At 34.7% G+C, this 20,841-nt stretch overlaps 1 protein-coding gene across 4 annotated transcripts in view; it reads right to left on the bottom strand.

Annotated features, from left to right (window-relative positions):
- Positions 1-20,841, bottom strand: part of LOC115442894 (eukaryotic translation initiation factor 4 gamma 3) — a 58,090-nt gene that overhangs the window by 32,074 nt on the left and 5,175 nt on the right. For 2 of the 4 annotated variants that reach the window (XM_030168094.2, XM_030168095.2), the window contains exons 2-4: positions 12,639-12,664; positions 12,380-12,543; positions 2,311-2,420 (exon numbers count right to left, since the gene is read on the bottom strand). In XM_030168094.2, the coding sequence (XP_030023954.2) occupies positions 2,311-2,420; positions 12,380-12,543; positions 12,639-12,664 (300 nt within the window). Of the gene's footprint in view, positions 1-2,310; positions 2,421-12,379; positions 12,544-12,638; positions 12,665-12,873; positions 13,541-20,841 lie in introns of those variants that run through there. The other 2 variants (XM_030168092.2, XM_030168093.2) reach the window with 2 other exon arrangements.

Raw genomic sequence — 20,841 nt, 5'->3', positions numbered from 1 at the left:
TCATATGATTATAATCATGTCAATAAAACTAGTTCTATGTTAGGGAACATGGCTAGTCGTGCGTGAACACACGACAACGTATGTACTCTGTGCGAACTACTTATAGTAAGTACATCGAGAGTCGGAAGTATCTTACTAAATGTATGAATTCGGAATTAGGATAACTCAGTCTTGTAATATATGTATAAAGCGTCCCAAAGTACGATCGGCCTTGCACTCTTTTTAAGCAATTTTTACTATTCTACACTCTAGACATCACCGAAATATTGAAAAGACCATCAGCTCATGCGCCACGTAATAAATAACATAAAATTCTATAGTAGTTTAAAGCGGCAGATATGTAAAATATATTTTATATAGAAGATCGCATATATAACAACACCGGAAATGTGCATTTTGAGGACTTTACAGGAGACTAAAAAATTTATCAAAAGCTATACAAAATAATACATATTTCAGCAATTCGTATAGCATGATTATAAATAATAAAAACGAATATGCATTACGATTTATATGTTGCTTAACAAAATATTAAGAAAATATTACCGCTCGTCCCGGCGAGTCGCTTTCCGGGGGCAGCTAGTGTACACAATAAATATCCTGCAGTGTAGATCAGCCGACCGTCGAGGGATGCAGTCTTTCTCAATAGTCGGTAATATATTTGGATTGCACGGTATTTAATATTATGTCAAGCATAAAACTCCTTATCATGCATTTTTACTGTAGGATTTTTTGGTTTATTACCGAAATAATAAACAAAAATATTGAAAATGGTGAATTTATTACAATCAGAGAGCATAATTTTACCGTTTGTAATCAAGTTTACCGAAGACGGAAGGGAATTTTATTAATTCATATCTCCATTACAAATCTGAAAGTAACTATCTGTCGGTCTAGTACGCTTTCACGGCTGAACTACTGAGCCTATTTCGATGAAATATAGAATGGAAATATTTTTAAACATTTATTATATTTACTAAATCATGTATTTATTATTAATAATTATATTATTACAGGCAACTATCCCATTTACTTTAACATCATTTCATCTACAAATATCTTCCTTTACATTCTAAAAAAATAAAATGATTTTGGCTTCAGCAACTTATGCTCAAGCGCAGTGGACCCCAAAGTTTGACTGGAACACGACCCACCTAACAAAATCTGGACTCTCCACCACCACCTTGTTGAACCCACCTTATTGGTCGCGACCTACAGAAAACATTGATCTAGCGATTTAAATTCGTGACCACTGAAAACGTCAGTTATTAAAATTTTTAACTGCAAATTTGTAATCAAAGGCACAATTATAATCTATTATTTTCAGACAAAAATACTTTTGACCAGCCTGTTCAGCCAAAATTAGTTTTACCTGTTTTTTATAGGTAAAATTACTTTTGACGGGTAAGAGTTTTGACTGCAAATTATACATATCTTATCCTCATAATTATTATGTTATGGTCTAATTCGTAAAAATCACAACTTAAAAGATAACCAACCTACTTGTTCTTTTTACTATTTCCTGTTCAAATAGGTGCCTTTTACCTTTCTTCCAGTAAAATAATTAATGCATCGATGAGCAAGCTTTCGGGGACAAAGCGGATGATACTGATATAGAAAGAAAATAATGCGCGATCCACCGTATGCAACACAACGCAATAGCACAACAGCGCCGCCCGCGTGGATTTCCGTTTGTGACAGATATTTAAAAAGTAAAAACGTTTAAAATCCTTTTTTACGAGTTTAATCTTACATCGTACTGTCATTAAAATAAGTTCAGTAATTCAGCCGTGAAAGCGTGACAGGCAGCAGTTACTTTTGCATTCATAATCTTAGTTTGGATTGCCTCGACTGAAATTTGCAAATCGCTTCACAGCTGGAGGTTGGCTCCTTGGAGTGAGAGCATCATTTTTGGAACCTTTTCAATTCATTAAATTTTTGCTTTTTAACCGTGTTATGATAGAAAGTACAGTGCCCTCCAAACATAATTGAGACCAACGAGAGCCAATGCATCTCGCACGGTCGCGTCGTCAGAATTATACTGACCCACTTAATGGATTTATTCTACTACACCGGCTGATAGCATAACGCGACATGCCGGAACGACCATGTCCGATATACAACGTTTTTGTTTAGTAAAACAAGTAGTTTTAAATGACGTTAAGAGCAGTTATATGAGCATAATAGATGGTACGGATACGAAAAGTACAAAATATTTTTTTTTTGTGATATGATATTACGGTAAATGATGGGTAATATAGCAAATACTGAATTTTTGGATTAAATCAACAAGTTAAATTAGAATGTTACCTTGGATGTGTCGATGGTCTTGAATTATGTTGCGGCGCTCGGTATTGGTAGTTCTGATACTGCGGCCGTTGTTGTTGTGACTGATTCTGCGAGACGTAGTTATGACCAGACTGAAAACCAATAACGCCATTGTTTCAAAATCATAAAGAACATAATTCACTTAATTCATATTGTTCATTTAAACACTCATGGTCAAAATTAAAAGAACGCAATAAAAATACTAAATAATATTACAATCCGTTATAATATATAAGTATTTGCTATCTATTTCAATATAACAGGAGCTGGAAAAAGTATGGATTTTTTCAGTTTTAAATTCTGTAATTTAAATTGTAATTTAATTTAATCAACTGTAGTTTATTCGCATTTTTTGGTCCTAATAAAATGAAATCATATCGTAAGAAAATTTTGCTTCGTTATTCTTTTTTTGGAAATTTAGATCAGCGGCATTGCCCTCATGTTATGTGAATATGACTTAATAAATTGAAGTAATAACGGCGGATCTCGGGGTAGCTTTAATGTCGGTAGTTGAACTTTAATTGCAATTATTTTACTTTTAATTAGGTGGCTCACAAATAGCGAGTTTCCAATCCTGACATTTCCTCAGACCATTCCATAAACACGTCTGGAGTTATGTGAACCTGCGAATGGGATAGTAGAATCCCCCACCTTAACGACTGCAGGGCACTGAAGGAAAGCTGGGAGGGGATATCTGAGGAAGGGAAGAGAGAATGAAAAGGAATCTTTCTAGGATGAACGGAGAAGAGAAGCCCAAAAAATGTTCGCGAGCTCTCATGTTTAATGTTTAGTTACAATCATAAGATACACACATTGGACTGTATGCCCAGGGTCGCGGCGAATATCTCCCCGTGCATGGGCATGTATTCGGTGTGGAGACCGAGCGCACAAAAATTGCCTCGGAGGGACCTAATGTTATGGTTTTTTTGTTTTTGAGAGACACTGCAGTTATCACCGGGAGCACCCTGCTAACGGTGTCCTGGCGAAACCCCGGCTTAGCAACCGCAGAGTCTCTTGAAAGGAGTTTGGGGAGGGGAAATTTGGTTACATCGCAATAAATTACTTTTACGCTTTGTTTAATTATTTTGCGCGCGTGCGCCATCTTTCGATGGTTCACGCGCGCCATGATGTTTATTGTTAGTGTTATGGTTTTTTTTTTTTTTGGGGGAACTGCCGCTTTTATCGCCGGGGGTACCCCGCTAATGGTGTACAGGCGATCCCCCGGCTTAGCAACCATGGCAGCCCCTGATGAGTTGGTGGGCCCTACCGCTATCACTGGAGGTTTGGTAGCCTCCAGCTAGGCGGTTTTAGGGCCCGGGAGGAAGAAGGGAGGGGATGGAGGGAAGGAAGAGAAGGGGAAGGAAGAGGAGTTACTAGGATGGTTGTAAGGAAGGGAAGGGAAATGTTCACGAACCCTTAGACAGACCTCAATGTGAATTTAGCAACCAAGAGGCATACGCACGAGCTGTGCGTCTAGGGTCGCGGCAAATGTGCCCCCATGCATGGGCGTGCATTTGGTGTGGAGACCAAGCGCACAAGAATTGCCTTGGGGGGGTAGTGTTATGGTTAATCACTGCGAAAAACGTCACGGGATATGAGGAGTACACGAATCTTAACAGGCAGCCCCCCAAAACGAAGCATTAGCTTGGATAGGAAGATTAATTATTAGAGGAATTCTAAAAAAAAACATATCACGAAATATTCTGAAGTAAAAAAAAAGCTTCGAAAAGTTCTGCGGTCCTAAGGTAGTGGAAGGAATAAAGCATCAAAATGGCATATAGAAAAATACATTTAACGTTACAAATATACAATAATCGAAGAGGTTAATGTTCGAAGGCTAAAATGGTTTAGGGTCACATTTTTCAGGAGACCACGAATTTTCGGAGCCAGAAAAATAGGTTTCGGTGTACGAAGTGATAAGTAATGGACATCTTAAAACAGGTTATGGTAGGTACATTCTGTCCGTTATATAGGAGTTATTTTTTTTTCCGTATGCTCACCTACATCGCAGTGATAGTTTTAAAATAACTTAAAGATATTAAACTAGGAATTATGGAGTAGCTAAAATGTCCCCTGAAACTTAACCTGATAGAGCATGTTTAAAATAAACTTGAAAATCATATAAAATATAAATTTGCATATTGTTATTTGCGTAAATGTTTGAATCATCGATTTACTTCACACGAATTCCTTATTATACGTGAAAAATCTTTGTTTAGGGTAATTTATTTTTTCTGCTTTAAGTTCCTCTAAATTTGTTTAAAGGGTATTTTTATGCATTATTTCGTGAATAGCACAAGCGGCATAATTTTGATACGAATGTTCAAATATTTTAATTTTAAAGTATTTATGTAAATTACGCGACATACATTTGTCGTAATGTGCACAAATAATATTTACATCTATTCAAATGGTGTTGAGTGGGTGAAGTGATACAAGCGCAATGTCTATTTCCACCATCAAGCAACATTGTGCATGCACAACTGAGTTCTGGTTACAAGGTTGTAGCCAGCGTAATTCCAGGGGCATTATGAGATTAACATCTTATGTCTCATTATCACGAAGGCAAAGGAGTAGGTACTATGTAATCCAAAGCTTTGTTTATGAGTGGTTGTATCGGTTGCTATCTCAGGGGTGTGGCACGATCGTCTCGTCATTAAAATTCAATAAGATAAAAGAGAAAATGTAATAATATTTATTACAAGTAAATGCGGAATGGATTTGTGAATTATTAGGGACGCCCTGATCCACACCTAGTCCTCAAGAGTATTAAGGCCATACAAGTGGTTGATTAAGATCAAGATTCTTAATCTTAACTAATCAAATATTATTAAAGGTATATCAAATATTCCTTTTTTGGAATTAAAATTTACATGATTATTGTTACATATAAGAAACTGCACTATACAGTTTGATAAGATATATTATGACGTATGCTCGTTAAGAACAGGACATTTACTCCCAAAATCGACAACGATATATAGGAAACGATACAATATTGATCCGAATGTGTCGCAAACACCCTACTCTAACAAATGTTCGGATTCTTTATCGTTTATCGTAACCAAAGACTAAGTTTATGTTTTTATTTCGTTGTTCGGAGATCAGAACAAGAACAAGCATAGAAGGAATCTAAATTACCCTCATATACTTATCCTATTTTTTCAAATAGGCCAAAACCGTTGAAAAGAACGAGACAAATATTATGTTGCTAAGGTCGGCTTGCGTACACTTTACATTAATCAAATGGTTACCTTTGGTCCTCTTTATGATGCCGAATTAAAAAGCAAATGAAATGTCAAATGTTCCAACTTGCCCAAGTTTTATTAACATTGAAATAAGTTATCAAACATATGTGACAAGAATGATACCACTGTGTTTTAATTTTACTGTCCCATTTTAGTAGCTTCTGTCAAATCATACTTCTTGGGAATCTTTTAATCCCTAAGAAAGTCAGAAAAGAACAGAAGGCGTACTGGCTTTCTCCTAGACGAAATTCCGGCCGATTTCTTCTTTGTTACTTACAGCGGTTTCCATCCCTTCCGAAATTTCTAACATTTTCTTAATTTAATAATCTAAATGCTAAACCATTTTTGTGTGAATGACTGCTGTAAATAGCAAATGAAAATTGGACAAAATTTAGTTCGAAGAAAGCCGGTAGTTCTATAGTTTATTGTAATTTAACAGCTTCTTAATGAGTGCTTTTATATACCCAGACTTCATTTAGTACTTGAATACCAAATCGGGGTTTTGATATCTTTTTTTAGCCTTTATCTAAAATAGCAATCTGCAACGATTTGTAGTTGACAGACCGAAAAGTGTTTATTTTAGCAGGTCTGTGAATTTACCATAGCCGATAAACAAAGCATCTATCGATATCGATAAGATGTCAGAAGGGATCGCAACACAATTAAATTTCTTGCTGTCTAAGACAGAGTACACTCAAATGTTATAGTGCTACTTCTATGCTTGTCATTGTTCTGAGGTTCGGAGTGAATGATAAGTGCTGAATTCATAAACAAACAAATACTCTCTATGGAGTCGTTGTGACAAGTCATCATAAGTTTCATAAATTGGTAGACAGCTCGATAATTCAAACTTTAAAACCTTTTATTTATAAGATTTTTTTCATTATTGTTTGTATATATACTATTATTACTTAACATAGGCAAAATCACTGACGATAAATACTTATTCGGAGGAAGCCATAATTAAAACAAGAAAACTTTCTGAGGATGCTTGATAAATGTGTTTATACAACGAGAAATAATAAGTATTTACCAGTTATATCTAGTACTTCGAGTATAAAATTATGTTTTAAGTATTTAATTTTTTTAGATTAAGTATCAAAAAATGCACCGTGCAGTGTGGACCAGCTAACAACATTACATTTCTACAAATTATTCTATACACTTAAGTAACCGAAGTAAGTGGAATTTTGATGATAACACGATAGTATGAGTGTGTTTATAATTTAAAGAAATTAAAGTTATGATTTCTTTGTTTAGGTCCTCCTCGTGCCTGTCGAGAATGCAGCCAATGCAGTGGAGTTGTACAGATAGTACAAGAAAAAAATACTTATTGACAAATATTGAGTTAATGTTGTAGGGAATAAAGAAAACATTACTAGAATTAGTACATTTATTATAAAACAAATCCAACAAGCTAGCTGGATTTGTGCTCCTTCTATTCCTTACAATCATATCAAATGAATGTTGGTCAATCATTTAATTATTTTTCTTTGAAGTTACTATAAAAATAAATTATAATATGTTTACTATGTCGATGACTGAAAGGTAACTATAGGCTTTAATATGTCTTAATTATTATAATGATAAGTGGAATAGGTTTATAGAAGCCATTCCTATGTCCATATTTGTTCAAAATCAACGTTAGAAAATAAGAATAAATTGTTTTTGTTTATTTTTAGTTTAATATCAAAATATAAATAAAAATATCATCTTATTGTTATTTTATTTGTTCGTTATTCTTATTTTCATAAATGACAATGGGATAAGGTACTGCATCAATAGCAAAGAACCACTTAAATTTAATATTTAAATAATGTAATTGAAATGTTCTCGTGTTTGATGCTTCCTTCTGCGACGGGCCAATTTTAGTCCCCGTGGCCTTCTAAGGTGAATAAAAACCCCGCCATTGCATTACACATGATTGTATATTTACAATTAATAACTGGTAATTGGGTATTCCCAATTACCTTAGTTATTAATTTCACAATCTTAAATACAATACGCTACGATAATGCCGACGACGGCATAAGAGGTCTCGTCGTGATTATCGTAAATATGACATATACGACGATGTGAAATGCGAATCTTCGTCACTGATAGTTACCATTAAGAGTAGATTTCAATTCGATAATGTCGAATATCTATCGTTCGGTGAATGATCGTTACGATACTAAAAACGAGTATTGTTACTGAGAGTAGACTTCGACACGACAAATGTCACGATATATCGAATATCGATTTCGCGAATAGACGCCCAGATAGATTAGGAGAAAAGGAATCGGTTTCGTCAAGTGAAGCTTTTACCGGAACCCAATAGTTTCTGAGCAATTTAAGGTTTATTGAATTTCAAGATAAAGTACTTTGCAGAAAAAAAAAAATCCAACATAGCTGAATGGGATTGTTTTTTTTTTTGGTGTTTTTTTAGTATTTACCATTCTAGACTTCCATAATAAATAAAAACATGTTTAAAAGCCACGAAAAGTTTGATACTACAAATGTATCAATTTTATCCAAGTGTTGGCCAAAAACTAAAACAACTTGTATTTTAGAAAACGCTTAGTTACTAAAACTGAAAATACTTCAAAAACTTCTTTATATACCTAACTTTCTGCTATTTCGATGTTTTGTAAGAATCTTAAGGGCATATTTAGGCATTATTCGATGTATAAAATTCATTTTCTAATACAATTTCCGTATTTATCATAAACCTTGTACGAATTATGAGCCCGTGTTCTTGTGTGATGAACTTTTAGCAATTCTAGGATATACTTTAATGATAACATGTTATTTGGTAAGCTGCATTAATGTATATAAAGCTGAAGAGTTTGTTTGTTTGTTTGAACGCGCTAATCTCAGGTTCAACCAGTTCGACTTGAATATTTTTTAGTGTTGGATATCCCACTTGTCGAGAAAAGGCTATAGGTTATATATCATCATGCTATGACCAATAAGAGCAGGGCAGTAATGAAAATGTTGCAAATATGGGAAAAAATATTACTTTTGGCAGTTTCCGTTGTGTGTGCTGCGTAAATGGTTAAAGTTACGAAACAAATATGTATAACGGAATTATTACTCTTAAAAATTCTAAAAATATATGTTATAAAACAAATTCCCCGCCGCATCTGTCTGCCTGTCTGAACGCGTGAAACTGAAAAACTACCCAACGGATTTAGATGAAATTTGGTATGGAGATATTTCATATCTTGGGAAGAACACAAGCTACTTTCTATACTGGGAAAATATATAGCGTGACTTTTATAGCGGAAAACTTGATTGCCGCGGGCAAAAGCCAGTTAGTTGTACATAATATCAGTTTATTTTGTGTACTTACATGTAAGCGGGAGGTACCGTAAACGAAAGCTTTCAATCCTCTATATCCACCCATATACCAAATTGTATCAAAAAAGTTTCGCACACAGTTTTTGTAAGGACGAGTCCAAATTTTATAATGACTATATCTCAAAATATTATAATGCAACTAAAGAACAAATGTATGCTTACAAAACATTGTACCAGGGCAGTACTCAAACAATTATAATTATTTTTTTCATTTTCAGAAGGTTAATTGCGATTCGGAGGAGTCCTCTCGCTACCGGCTCTGGTTTCCGCCATGGTCGGCAGGTGGAGGTCGAGGCGAGCGATGGCCTCTTTCTGCGAGTGTATCATTTCGCAGAAGAAGAGTGCCGAGCGGGATCGTGATCAGAACGATCCCTTCCGCAGCCAGAAGAGACGTGGGAGGCGCCAGATGCCTGTGGTTCGGGGGCATCTACAGAATTCTTTGACGACATCCCCTACCTATCGTAAAAGGCGACTTATTGGAACTTACGAGACTTCAGCGACTCTGAGGTGGACAACAATGCGGGTAGTCGGTATACGCGATGTCGTATACGTAAACGGTGTCAGCCCCAGATCTATGGGGGGGCAAGCCGGGGCCCATGCCTCGGGTGGCGAATTCATAGGGCGGCAAATCCAAACTTGGCAGACGATTACACAACTTATATTTAACGCAACTTTGACTACTAAGACATCCAGAACATTACACACATAAATAATTATTTCCCGCGGGGCGCGAAATGATGATGATGATGATGCCAAAGTTAAAAATATAAGTGGTCGGGGGCGGCATTATCCAGATTTTGCTCCGCCTCCTAAAAATTCAAGATCCGGGACTGAACGGTGTCTTTCGGCGTGTGGAGGCATCTTAGTCCTCTCAATAAGTGAGGTGCCGCAATGCGTTATCGCGCAAGGACAGTTCTAAGCAGCTATCTTAGTGCAACAAGATTCTCCAGGGCCGTCCTGTATGCACCAAAGGCCACAAAGGGTTTTCGTTGGTATGCCGGCGTGGGGTATGCAAGGGGTTATGGACTCGGACCAATGCACGCTTGATTTGATACTATACTCCAAAGTGTTGACATTGGACCGAAGACCGGAAAAATCAACATGATCGTTCCACTCACCCGCTAAGTGATGTTAGTGATAACGCGTTTTATGCTTGTGAAAAAAAAAAACTTTTTATAGAATAAATAAGAGGTTTTGTCGAAAAAGAGTTGACAAAATTACGGAAATTGATAGATTTACGGCTATAACATCAAACATTATTGCTTTTAAACCCTTTACTATATTATGGAAGCCTATAATGTTAAATACTAGGAGTTTTCCTAGTATTTAACATTATAGGCTTAAAAACAAGTCCTAAATAAGTTTTTGTATTATTAAATGTTATTTGGCCTGATAAGTGATTTTTTTAACATTCAATCAATCTTAAATTGCTTGACAACTATTGAGTTTTGGATTAGTCTCCACAAGACAAAATCGATTGCTTTTGACCTAGTGTATTTAGTCTTACCGAAAATAGACGCTATACATATATTATGAATGTTGCTAACAAAATAATATGGAGATTATAATATTTGAGGATAAGCTGAAGACAAGCTTAGATTTTGACTTTAAGAAGGTATAAATGTGTCACGTTGCGAAATATGTGTAAAAGATTTAGAGAAAAATTGTTTTAAGTTCTCTTTACACTACGATGAAAACTGGGCGTGAAATCGCAATTTTGCTGTTGCATTATGTACGCTTCGTGAGATTGCTGAAGACTCAATGAATCGTCAGTGCCTCGTTCTTTACGATTATTTCTAAGACTCGCAATATAATCCCTAACGATAGTCATCTGTCACCCAAGCAACCGCAATGGCTAGGAGCCCTCTTTAAAAAAACGCTGTATAAAAGTATACTATTATAGAGAAATATGTTATTGTATTCTACACAGTGACTCTTTCTAGCGAGGGAAGATTCAAACGATAGGAAATGGATTTTTGGGATATCATATATGTACAATACTAAGCACATGAGACTTTCCCGCCCTCACACCCCCCACTACAACTCCTGTAAGCCAGGATCAGCAGTGGCACGCATTTTATGACACGAGCAGTGAAGCTCGGCGAGTCTCAGGGAAAACTAATATGTCATTATCCCGCAACGAAATTAATCAAATAGAAAGATAGGGAGGAGTTGGAAATATTAATTGTCCACTTCCCTCCAGAGCAATGCGGGTGACAAAATCATGATGTAAGGAGGCGATTTAACCTCAAGGATAGGGACGTTTACAACTAGATAAGCTAGTTATAAAGCACCACGGATAAAATTAAATGAAAGGGTCCTATCACATGAGCTGTTAGATTTGATTACAATAGGCATGGCAAAAACGCCGGAAAGCACGGAAATTCCGTCTAGTCTTAACAAGGTCCATGTAGTATACAACCCCAGATGTTATTTGCATACTGTTTAACATGATGTTGCGCTCTTCATGCCAGAGACCACACTCCCAAAGTACGTGATGAGCAGATTGTTCAACCTCGTAACCAGGTGTAGAGCATGGGCACGCAGGAGAATCAACCAGCCTAAATGAGAACAGTTTACCCTTAAAATTACCATGGCCGGTAAGAAATTGCGATACACAGTAATCTATTTCTAGCCAAGTTTTAATTAGGCGATCGCGAACGTACGGAAAGTATTTATAATATGTATAATACTAAGCACATACAAAATTCCTTTCCTATTATAATTGTGTTACTATTTCTTAATTTGAAAACGACGCGTCCGCGCAATGTTGCCTCGTGTAGATAACCGGAAACTTTTAAATTTGTCGAGTTTGATATTTCGAGTGCAGTTGAACAAATACCACGCAGTGCTTTATTATTCAATGTTCAGAATGGCGCAGCTACTGTTTATGGACGGTCATATCGCTTACCATTAAGCTACCGGGTTACTTATCGGGTATTTTTAGATTATTAAAAGAAAATAGTTAAAAATATATGGAAAATTTACTTTACTGAAAATTCGATGGTCAATAAAGTTATGATTTAAGTTCTTTTTAATAATGTGTTTTCTCTGCTTTTATTACGGAAATCTCAAAATTTTAACTGGTAGTGCAGCATTAAAAATTTATATACTAAACAGTGGAATGACGTAAGGATGGTCTTTCGATGATAATAAATAAATTTATCACTCAAATCTTTGAATTACTTAATGCAGCGTGGCACTCCATGACACTTGTCATGCTGAGGCATTAAATATTTAGTCTCATAGTACGCAGTAATTAGACTAGCTACAATGTACTTCAAACCGGTGCACAACGGCAGTGATGCTTACTGCTCCGGCAGCCTGAATTATATGAGAGTTTAATTCAGGTAAGTACAATGATGAGATTTGACCCACTTAAGGCAGTTGCCTTGAAAGTTTTCAGACCCATCACTTTTATGGTAATCATTATGTAATAAAATGATATAGAGCACACAAACCATTGTGTTTTTCGACATATCTTGCTGGGGTGCCGGTGGGGCCGAGGGTTGTGGCGTTGGTTGGACTCTCAGCGACGTCTGTGCCGAGCTCTGCGAGCCGCCGGACGTGCTCGGCAAGTATGTGGTTCCCGAAGCGCCTGAGGGGTGGTAACATTCCACTGGTCCTGTAATTATTTATAAATATTATTATTATATGTATATAGGAAACGAGATATTCTTCCTTTTCTTCATATTGACGTCCATGATAACGAACACTCACGGTGTGGTGTTGATGCCCGTGGATAACTGCAAAGCGCTAAGGAAATGTGTGCACATTATAAATGGATAGCAACATAATTATGCGAGTAGGTACTTGCAAAAACACCCAAGCTTCAGCAACTGGTTTAAGACGCAATATCAAAATAAGGTATTAGGATTGGAAGTATAAAACAATAAAACAAAAATAATAATAAATAAAGGTACAAATGCTATTATTTACATAGAAATGCACTTACTAGATTGTGTCAGCAGCCTGTAATGATGCGCCGGCACTACGCAATTGGAGTTAGTATACCGCGAAGAAGAAGGTTCATGTTTTAGAGAACTAGCGTTCGTTTGCTGTGGTATGAACTGTAGCGACACATTATTTAACGACTGTAAATTTATCTGATTTACGTTGATATGCGGTGACGATTGAGGCATATTTAAAGATGTTTGTAAACTTTGCGCCACATCCATTGCCCTTTGCTGCGATTGATTTCCATGACTGATGCATGCATGCGACAAATTATTTGAATTGTTGTTTCCTCTTAATGCCACCATTTTAATTTCATGATACAGGTCTTTTAAAAATTGAATCAGCCAAATGTTAAACCATTCCCAAAATAATGGAGACAATATCATCGACATAGGGCAGCTCTTCTAAAATGATAATACCATAATATAGGTAGTTAGTTAGTTATATATGAAATTTATTTGACTCTCGTGCAATCTGGTTTAGTCCTTGTTACATGTAATATAATGTGTAAATATATGTCAGCTTTGAGCACTATTAACATTTGAACACTATACCACAATAATCGAGGTTATATTGCTGATATTAAAAAACACACATGTTCCGAAAATATTTGCAGTCCACCTTCACAATTTAAATAGTAATTTAATGCAGCATAGAGAAAATCGATAAGGAAACGGCGCGCTACATGCTATATCACACTACATTCGCACTCGAATAATGCCACCTCGACACTTTCACGCCGGTGCCCGCGTTATCGCCAGGTCCTAGCCGTGTAAGATATCTTTTTACTTATTACAATATTTTTAATAACAAACGCAACTGTAATCACTGCTGGACATCGACAGACAAGAAATAGCTTCAGTGAATATATTTCAATATATACGTGTATGGGGATAGAATGCGAGAAAGAGACAAATGTATGTTTTAGTTTAGCGTTTCAATTTGGGGCGTTCCCAGAGAGCCGCACTCACCCTCGGTCCAAATAACTACGGCAAAAGAAAATAATTATTTGAATACTATACAAACCAATCGAAAAACAAATTTAATGTACAAATTATACTCTAAAATAAAAATATATCAAACACTCACTTTTGAAACAACAGAGTTGCTAGATTAAAAAATAACACAAAGGAACGCATCCCTAATACATCATTGATTTTTCTCAGTTCTGCCAAGTTAACAGCGCACCGGACGAATCTGCGACTGCGTACTACTAACTGTCAAGAATGTAATGTACTACCTACATAAAAATCGTCCACCGCGGACAACTTATTTAAGTTGAGATTAAATCGGACTTGGTTCATTTTAAATAACTGATATATTATAAAGTGCTCATCTGGCGGGTATCGGAAAACTCGGGTATTAATTAATGAACTATTTAATTTCTGTTTTGGTTGCATTTACAACCATATAAGTGCCCGCGCATTATAATCTTCAAGTTGCCAATTGTCGAAATGCACATTTACGTAAATTCTATGTTATGTTTTGTCTAAATAATATTATGGTCAAATGAGATTTTTTACATAACCAGAAGAAACTATCATTAATCAAAAAAAAAAAAATTATATATTAAAATTCAAAGTACAAAACGTTACATATACTGCAACAAACGTTTTGAGACTAATTCACGACTGAATTGATTTTCGCATAACATAACTTAGTATAAGTCTTTATATCTTAACGACAGCCAATATTTGCAAAGAAATTTAGTCCCTTCTCAACCGAACTCGAACCGAAATATACCCGATCATATATGTAATTATTAAGTGAGTTACAATAAAATAGTCATGAGGGATGCGTTTATATTTGTTAGATTCAAGAAATTAAAGCATGAGCAATGATCAATAAATTCAATTATATAGTTTGTAAATAAAGCTGTGTAGCTTTATTTTTTTTTTATACAACAAATGACTATAATATGAGAAGTTGGTATATACTACACATCTCTTTACGAATAATAAATAGCAACGGCAATCTATTTATTTTATTTATAAAGATCACCATGATTGCACAATGCACGCCCATGCGCTTGTTATCCTAAAATATTGAAAAGATCTGCCCGTCTGTTACGCTTTCACGAATAAATAACTATTGCAATAATTTGATGTAATTTAATACGAAGTTAGCTACAATATAAGTTGATTTTTAAATTTTAAAGTAAGTAAATAAGGATGGAAGGGCATTAGATTCAATCGAGTATGTTATACAGTGGAATATACGCACAATGACAAAAAAATTGTAGTGTTTTGGCGTCTGAATTCATTTAAATATTAGATACACGTGGAGACGTGGACAGCAAATACGGATTTTTGCCTTTTTGGTAAATTATTATGAAAGAATATTATCAAATGATCACTCATTCACTAAAGTAGGTTTTTAAAGATGAGTATGATTTAAAAAATAAACTATTAAAATTTCGTAGTAATTAATTGCGATAAGTTAATCTTTTTAGGTTTTGTTAGTTACAGCGATTTTGTTCTTAATGCTAGCACTATATTTGGCGTATTTGATCGAATATTTGCGTTGTTTGCCCAATGCAACATCAACTGTGTACATAAAGAACACAAGTGGATAGGGCATTGCCCAAAAGACGCAAATATTTGAACGAATACGTCAAGTGCGGTTTGCACATGCCGTAGCTCATCGCAAGTTGATACACTTTAGCTTTCTCCATGGTATTGTAGGGAACTCAATAAAACTTCACGGAATTATCTTCACATTAAAATCTATCAATTTGAAATCCTCAAATTAATTACTCGAACCACGACAAAAATTCTGGTTATACCTAAGCCTACCAATATCTTATTATACAAATGCAATTATTGTTTGTGAAAATGTTTCTTAGGGGTAAACGCAGTAGTTTAGATTTTTTTGAGTTTTTAGATGTTCATTTGGATTTTATAAACGCCTTCCGAATTATAGCGCACAAAACAAAAACAAAATTTCAATCGGTCAAGCAGTTTTTTTAGTTTTAGCAAGACTAACGAACAACACAATTAATTTATGGGTCATAAAAAAATACGTTGATTCAGCTTAGTACATTGATTTTTTTACAATAAATGGTCGTTACTGCATTTAGCATTTCTAAGGTCGATATTGTCATTGACTCAGCGGGCTGCCTCGCGATGTGGAAACGCGTCTTACTCGTAAGCAAACACGATTGCTACCGCGGGCGATCCGGTGATGTCAGTAACGTGAGGTGCTCAAAGGGCGCAGTGTCGGCCACTCAGTTGCAAGAAACACCTGTGTAATTGGGCTGTGTGTGGCTGCTATAACCTGTGTAATTACCTTGGGCTTTGGATCCATCGAAATGACTTGATCTTGGGCTGGTGGATGAACACAAATTAATTAGAATTAGGGCAAGGTTGGTGCTATTTGCGGTACGCTAGACTGGACGGTTTGCGATATCGATTCGTCTAAATGTCTATATCTGTGGGCCCTATACTCGTGAGAATGAAAAAAATATGAAGTTCTTCGTTGCTTAACATCTGATTTAGAATATTAATATTCCGCGTCGAGATGGAATCACGGGGGCTATTTGAAGTCGAGGGTTTTTCATCGCACGCTATTTGGCATTTTTAAATAACACGTTAGAAAAAACTACCTCTGCGGTATAAAAACTTGAGTCAGCTAAACACTGTATTGATGTTGCACCGTTAATACACGCGAAGCGCGTGCATCTGCATCAGGGTAGAAAAATATTAACACACTCCTAGTGAACCGCGAATACCGACGCACATGCGCAGTGCGTCTAAAAACATTACTTATAGTTAAGTGAGTTGCAATCAACCTATTATTAATATGGATGATATTGACATATCAGGGACAAAAAATACATAAAATAATGTATGAGAGAAATATCTAAATTTCCAATAGTGAAGGCCTCTTATACAATTTCAGAGCACTGTATACTGTCGCATAAATGTTTGAGCCAATCAAATACAAATCACCTGTAATGTTTGCTTCCAACTAAATGGTAATAAAATCCACACTATCAGTTACAATAACTGACAAATAAAATTTACTTGAAACTTTGAAACAGACCTTTAGCTTAATGTTGGCTAAATACTATTGATGTACCGCCATAAGTACGTACTATAAAATAAATAGTACGTACGGTATAGTTTACCCTGTTGTCGCTGCATGACTAAATTTCGAATTAGGCAACAAATAAGACACAGATGAACTTACTTTTCGTCTTATTATGTTTACCTTATATTGGTATAAAAATTACACTTATTTTTTTTATTGCAAATATGCTGAAAAGAAGCATCCTTTAACATAATTAACAATAAACAATATGTAAATTCTAAACTATTACATACTGTGGCTAAAATTAGACAGTGTCGTAAAAAACATTCGTCTCGTGACATCCTCGTATTGAAGATTCGAAAATTCGTACTTTACCTTTTAATTATAGACGAAATGCATAAGCGTTATGAAAAAAACGATATTTCAAACTTTCTAACAAAAACTTGAAACGCCTTCAAAGACTACTAAAACCAAAGATTTTTTTTATTTTATATGAAACTGTTTAGTTGTTTGGTGGTGGTGGTGGTCACCAATTTTGGTGGCGGTCCCAAATTGAAATAAATACATTCTTTTCGTATACAAAATAATATATTATCCTCATGTTAGCTAACTATTTAAATGAGGCAATGGCACCAAAATTGGCAACCAATAATGTTTAATATGTTTTTGGTATTTAGTTGTTTTTGAAAGCAGCTTCATTTTTTATGAATGGTTTTGTTGTTTTAACAAGAAATGTGGTGTAGCGTACGTAACAATGGTGTAGTTGCATTGTGCACGCGTCACGACTATCTCGCTGAGGTGTTACACCTCCGCCTAACCCTGAAAACGGGAAAAGGTTTGATATGTACGTAGGATATAGACTCCAATAAACCAGGCATAAAAAATCCTCAAATGGGATTGACGGTACCCAGAAGACCGGATGTTACACTAAGCCCAATCATTGGTGCAACATGATTGATAAAGTGTGCAATCTACGTGGGCCAGCGTGGAAAATTAAGACAAATCCGGGATGGATCATGGACAGCAATATGTGTCTTGCTAGGCATCTACGGCAGATTGAGGCCAAAGCTTCAATGAGCAATAAATGCCGAGCCTTTTCAACTTTTGAATATGGCCAATTACCAAACGGTACAAAACACAATATGTTTTGTTGCTATACTACTATAGTGACGATTTAACACGCGTATACGTTCACCTTATAGTATCTTTATAACACGCCTAGCGTATAATGCCGCCGGCCAGACGCGCTGGCATTATCAGGTACTCCAGGTCGTGTGCCGCAAAAAACTTATAAATAATAATCGTAATAATTGTAAATTTGGTGCAACAAAAGCCATAGAAAATCAATTTGCAGCTGCCCTCCCCAGCCGGTACAACCCCCACTCACTTAGGATTGAACAATTACATAAAATTCAATAATTTCAACACCATACTCATTGACCAAGGAAAGCAACGTAATTCAAGTTATTTTCCTATTGAAATTAAATAGGAAGTCAAAAATAAATTTAATAGATAAAAACATATTCTAACGCCCGTATTCATATCATAAGATTTTTTTGTCTAAGGACGGAGCAATGCTCTGATAACAAATCAGTTTCTCGGTGCTGACGGCATGGCAGCCTTCGCAGTGCGTAGACATAGGACCGTTGTGATTGGCTAATATTGTTGTATCTCAATATTAGTCAATCACAACAGCCCTATGTCTGTTTCTCAGTGCCCAAAGGCACTTATTATCAGAGCTTTTCTCCGTCCTTAAATAAAATACGTCTATGAATAAGGGGTTTACTTTTAACAATAACCATTCAAATATCAATATTGTTTATCTTTGTGAAGAATGTTACAAATAAGTACTGAAATTTTATTGCATAATAATACAAGTAAAGCTAGTGTCCTCCCGCAACTAGTTTCATTGGGAGCTGAAACTCTATTTTGGTACAATGATTTCAATGTTTTTTTCATTTTTTTAAATCTGAGGTTATTATTTAGTAAAGGGCACAATTCACTATTGTCTGAGTCTCAGTCTAAAAGAATTTTGTTTTATATGATGTAAAACATAACATAAAAATCTAGAGAAGTAGAAGTATGATGACTCTTGAATCTTCTCCCATATGAATGAACAAGTAGGTATTAGAAAATGATAATTATGGCTACTTTAAAACGGATAATTAGTTACTTACTTAGTACTAGCTAATTTTATACTTCCTCAGATATTTGATGATATTTTTGTTAAATATACAAAACGCAAAAATAAATGCAACAACTATTGTATCGATTAAGATTTTCTTAAAAAAAAACTATAAAGTTTTTTTAAGAAAAGTATTAGAGAAGAAAAATATCCAACCATAACTATCAGTGTTAATGTGAAATTAACACTGATATCTACGATGCCTTGTGCGAGCGTCACGTTATCATTAACGGTGGTTAATGATAACTACGTACTTTTTATTCGGACAAATAAATATTACTATTATAATGTGGTGTGTCACATAAGTAATGGATGACGGGATATCATTTTTTATGGTCATTAAAAAACTAGGATTAAAACCTTTGTTTATAATATCAATTCCATTTCCATTTTTTTTATTTCGAAACAATTTTAAAATTGGGTCTTTCTTTTCAGAAACTAAAGATAGTAAATTAATTTGCTTCTATCATGAAGTACAAAGATTGTGTAGAAACTTATTTATTTACTATCTTACTTGACTAGTTTGAAATATTTAAATGAACAGAATCAACAACTTTAGTAGCATTTTTATTATTAAATTAACTAAACAATATCGATATTCTCAATAAAATTAAACAACCAAAGTAAAGATTAAACATATTTCAGAAATATATATATTTTTTTCTATAAGAATCTTGTGACCACTATCAAAGTAGCGTGTCTGGGCTTGGAACATGTTAAAAATAGATGAGTAATCTCGATTATAATTATTATATTTTTTATCGATTAAAAACACGTTTAGGGTATTAATGGAACCGCATTTAATAATATTTTGACGAAGTAACCAGCAGTACTTATTATTTTACATATTTCTATCCATTCAAAAGTATTTTAAGGCTGTAAACATAACATTTCCATTAAAAATAACTATTTCTATTCGATTTATTTGTATACTAAATCGCTAGCTATTTATTTAATAATCAGAATTTATCGTATGTTGTATGGAATTAAATAAAGCTTTATTATTATTATATTAAATCGCTAACTTATAATCGGTAGTAAGAGTTATCATTACTACTGTTGCATAAATAAAATATATTTTTTTGTATCCATTGTTATGAGGTAAATTTTATCAAGTATTTTATCTTCAAATTTTATTTTTGTCCAAGATCCCATCTAACTATACCATTTTTTTGCGATATAACGATAGACAGAGTTATATTATTAATATCATGTAATTTATGGTCTTCATATGAGAACGCCAGCATGTTCCTACTATTAGAATCCTTTTATACCTAAAACATAAAAATATAATCACTTATATGAAGTCTGAAGAATGCAACAGAAATAGATTTTTTTAAAATGTACAAAGTAAAACACCCAACAAATAAATTATGTCTGAATTGGTAAAATTTCATTAAGTTAGCATAAAAATTCTCAAATGTAACATGATATCCTACATTCATATTTTTTTACTAAATTGCGAGTTATGTTTCGTTATACAAAAGTATTATAGGACAAATGGCTACTTGGCAGTTTCATAAACGTCTTTATGAACTAAGTATTTTTAGTTACATAATATGATCATATTTTAATACGATAAATTACCTTTGCCATTTATAGTAAAATCGCACATATCCATCCCCACCTAAGTATGTTCCTTAAAGTTCAGAAGGATTGCATTTTAATTTGTTCCTCCTAAACAGTTATAAAATAAAGTTCCCCCGTCGAACCGTGTTCCTGTCTCAACGCAATAAACACAAAAAACTA

This window comes from Manduca sexta, chromosome 27 (assembly GCF_014839805.1).
Source record: "Manduca sexta isolate Smith_Timp_Sample1 chromosome 27, JHU_Msex_v1.0, whole genome shotgun sequence".
Lineage (NCBI taxonomy): Eukaryota > Metazoa > Arthropoda > Insecta > Lepidoptera > Sphingidae > Manduca > Manduca sexta.
This window is presented reverse-complemented; position numbering and strand designations above follow the sequence as displayed.